Source organism: Bison bison, unplaced genomic scaffold (genome assembly GCF_000754665.1).
Source record: "Bison bison bison isolate TAMUID 2011002044 unplaced genomic scaffold, Bison_UMD1.0 scf7180017864037, whole genome shotgun sequence".
NCBI classification, from domain to species: domain Eukaryota; kingdom Metazoa; phylum Chordata; class Mammalia; order Artiodactyla; family Bovidae; genus Bison; species Bison bison.
Genome location: NW_011494609.1, coordinates 7299664 through 7300285, shown reverse-complemented (window position 1 = coordinate 7300285; position 622 = coordinate 7299664). Strand labels below are relative to the sequence as shown.

Below are 622 nucleotides of genomic sequence, written 5' to 3'. Positions count from 1 at the left end.
CTCTTCTGATCTCCCCTCCCTCGCCGCCGGTGATATACACCATGGAGAACAAGCCCATCGTCACCTGTGAGTGCCCGGCGGCGAGGGAGGGGAGGCGGCCGCGAGTAGCGCGGCCCAGGTCGCCGGCTCCTGGGCCCCCGCGCTCTGGCCCGGCCACTTCCTGGAATGGAGGTGTGGCCGGGGCGGCGGCTGCGGCTGGGCTCTGACCCCGCGGGCGACCTCCGACCTCCCCGGGGCCGATCTCCTAGTTCTCCTGGAGGCGACCTCTGACCTCCCTGGGGACGCCCTCCAGGTTGTTCGGCTGCAGTTGATAGCGCCGGGGACGCGGGGCGGCCCTGACCGAAGTGCGCCCCGAGGGGCCCCCGCCGTGAGCCCCGTCCGGCCACAGGGTCGGCAGCTTGCCACTCGCGGCCCGTCCTTCGCGGTGGAGACTGTCTCCTCCGGGCACACTGTTCCTTCCGACCCCGCAGCGGGTCTCCCGGCGCTCGGTCGCAAGCGTGGACGAAGTTTGCGTGCGGCTGTGGTGTTAGGAGACGGGGTGTGCACTTCAGGAACGTGTTAAGTGGTGGGTCTGAGACGCAGGACGCCCGGCAGAGCCGTGCACAGCCGGCCTGGCTGGGAC

The 622-nt window shown here is 71.1% G+C and overlaps 1 protein-coding gene across 1 annotated transcript in view; it reads left to right on the top strand.

Annotated features, from left to right (window-relative positions):
• The first annotated feature begins 28 nt into the window (after window positions 1-28).
• Window positions 29-622, top strand: part of TRAPPC10 (trafficking protein particle complex 10) — a 75852-nt gene continuing 75258 nt past the window's right edge. The window contains exon 1 of the mRNA XM_010834899.1: window positions 29-66. Coding sequence (XP_010833201.1) covers window positions 42-66 — 25 coding nt within the window. The 5' untranslated portion in view covers window positions 29-41. The remainder of the gene's footprint in view (window positions 67-622) is intronic.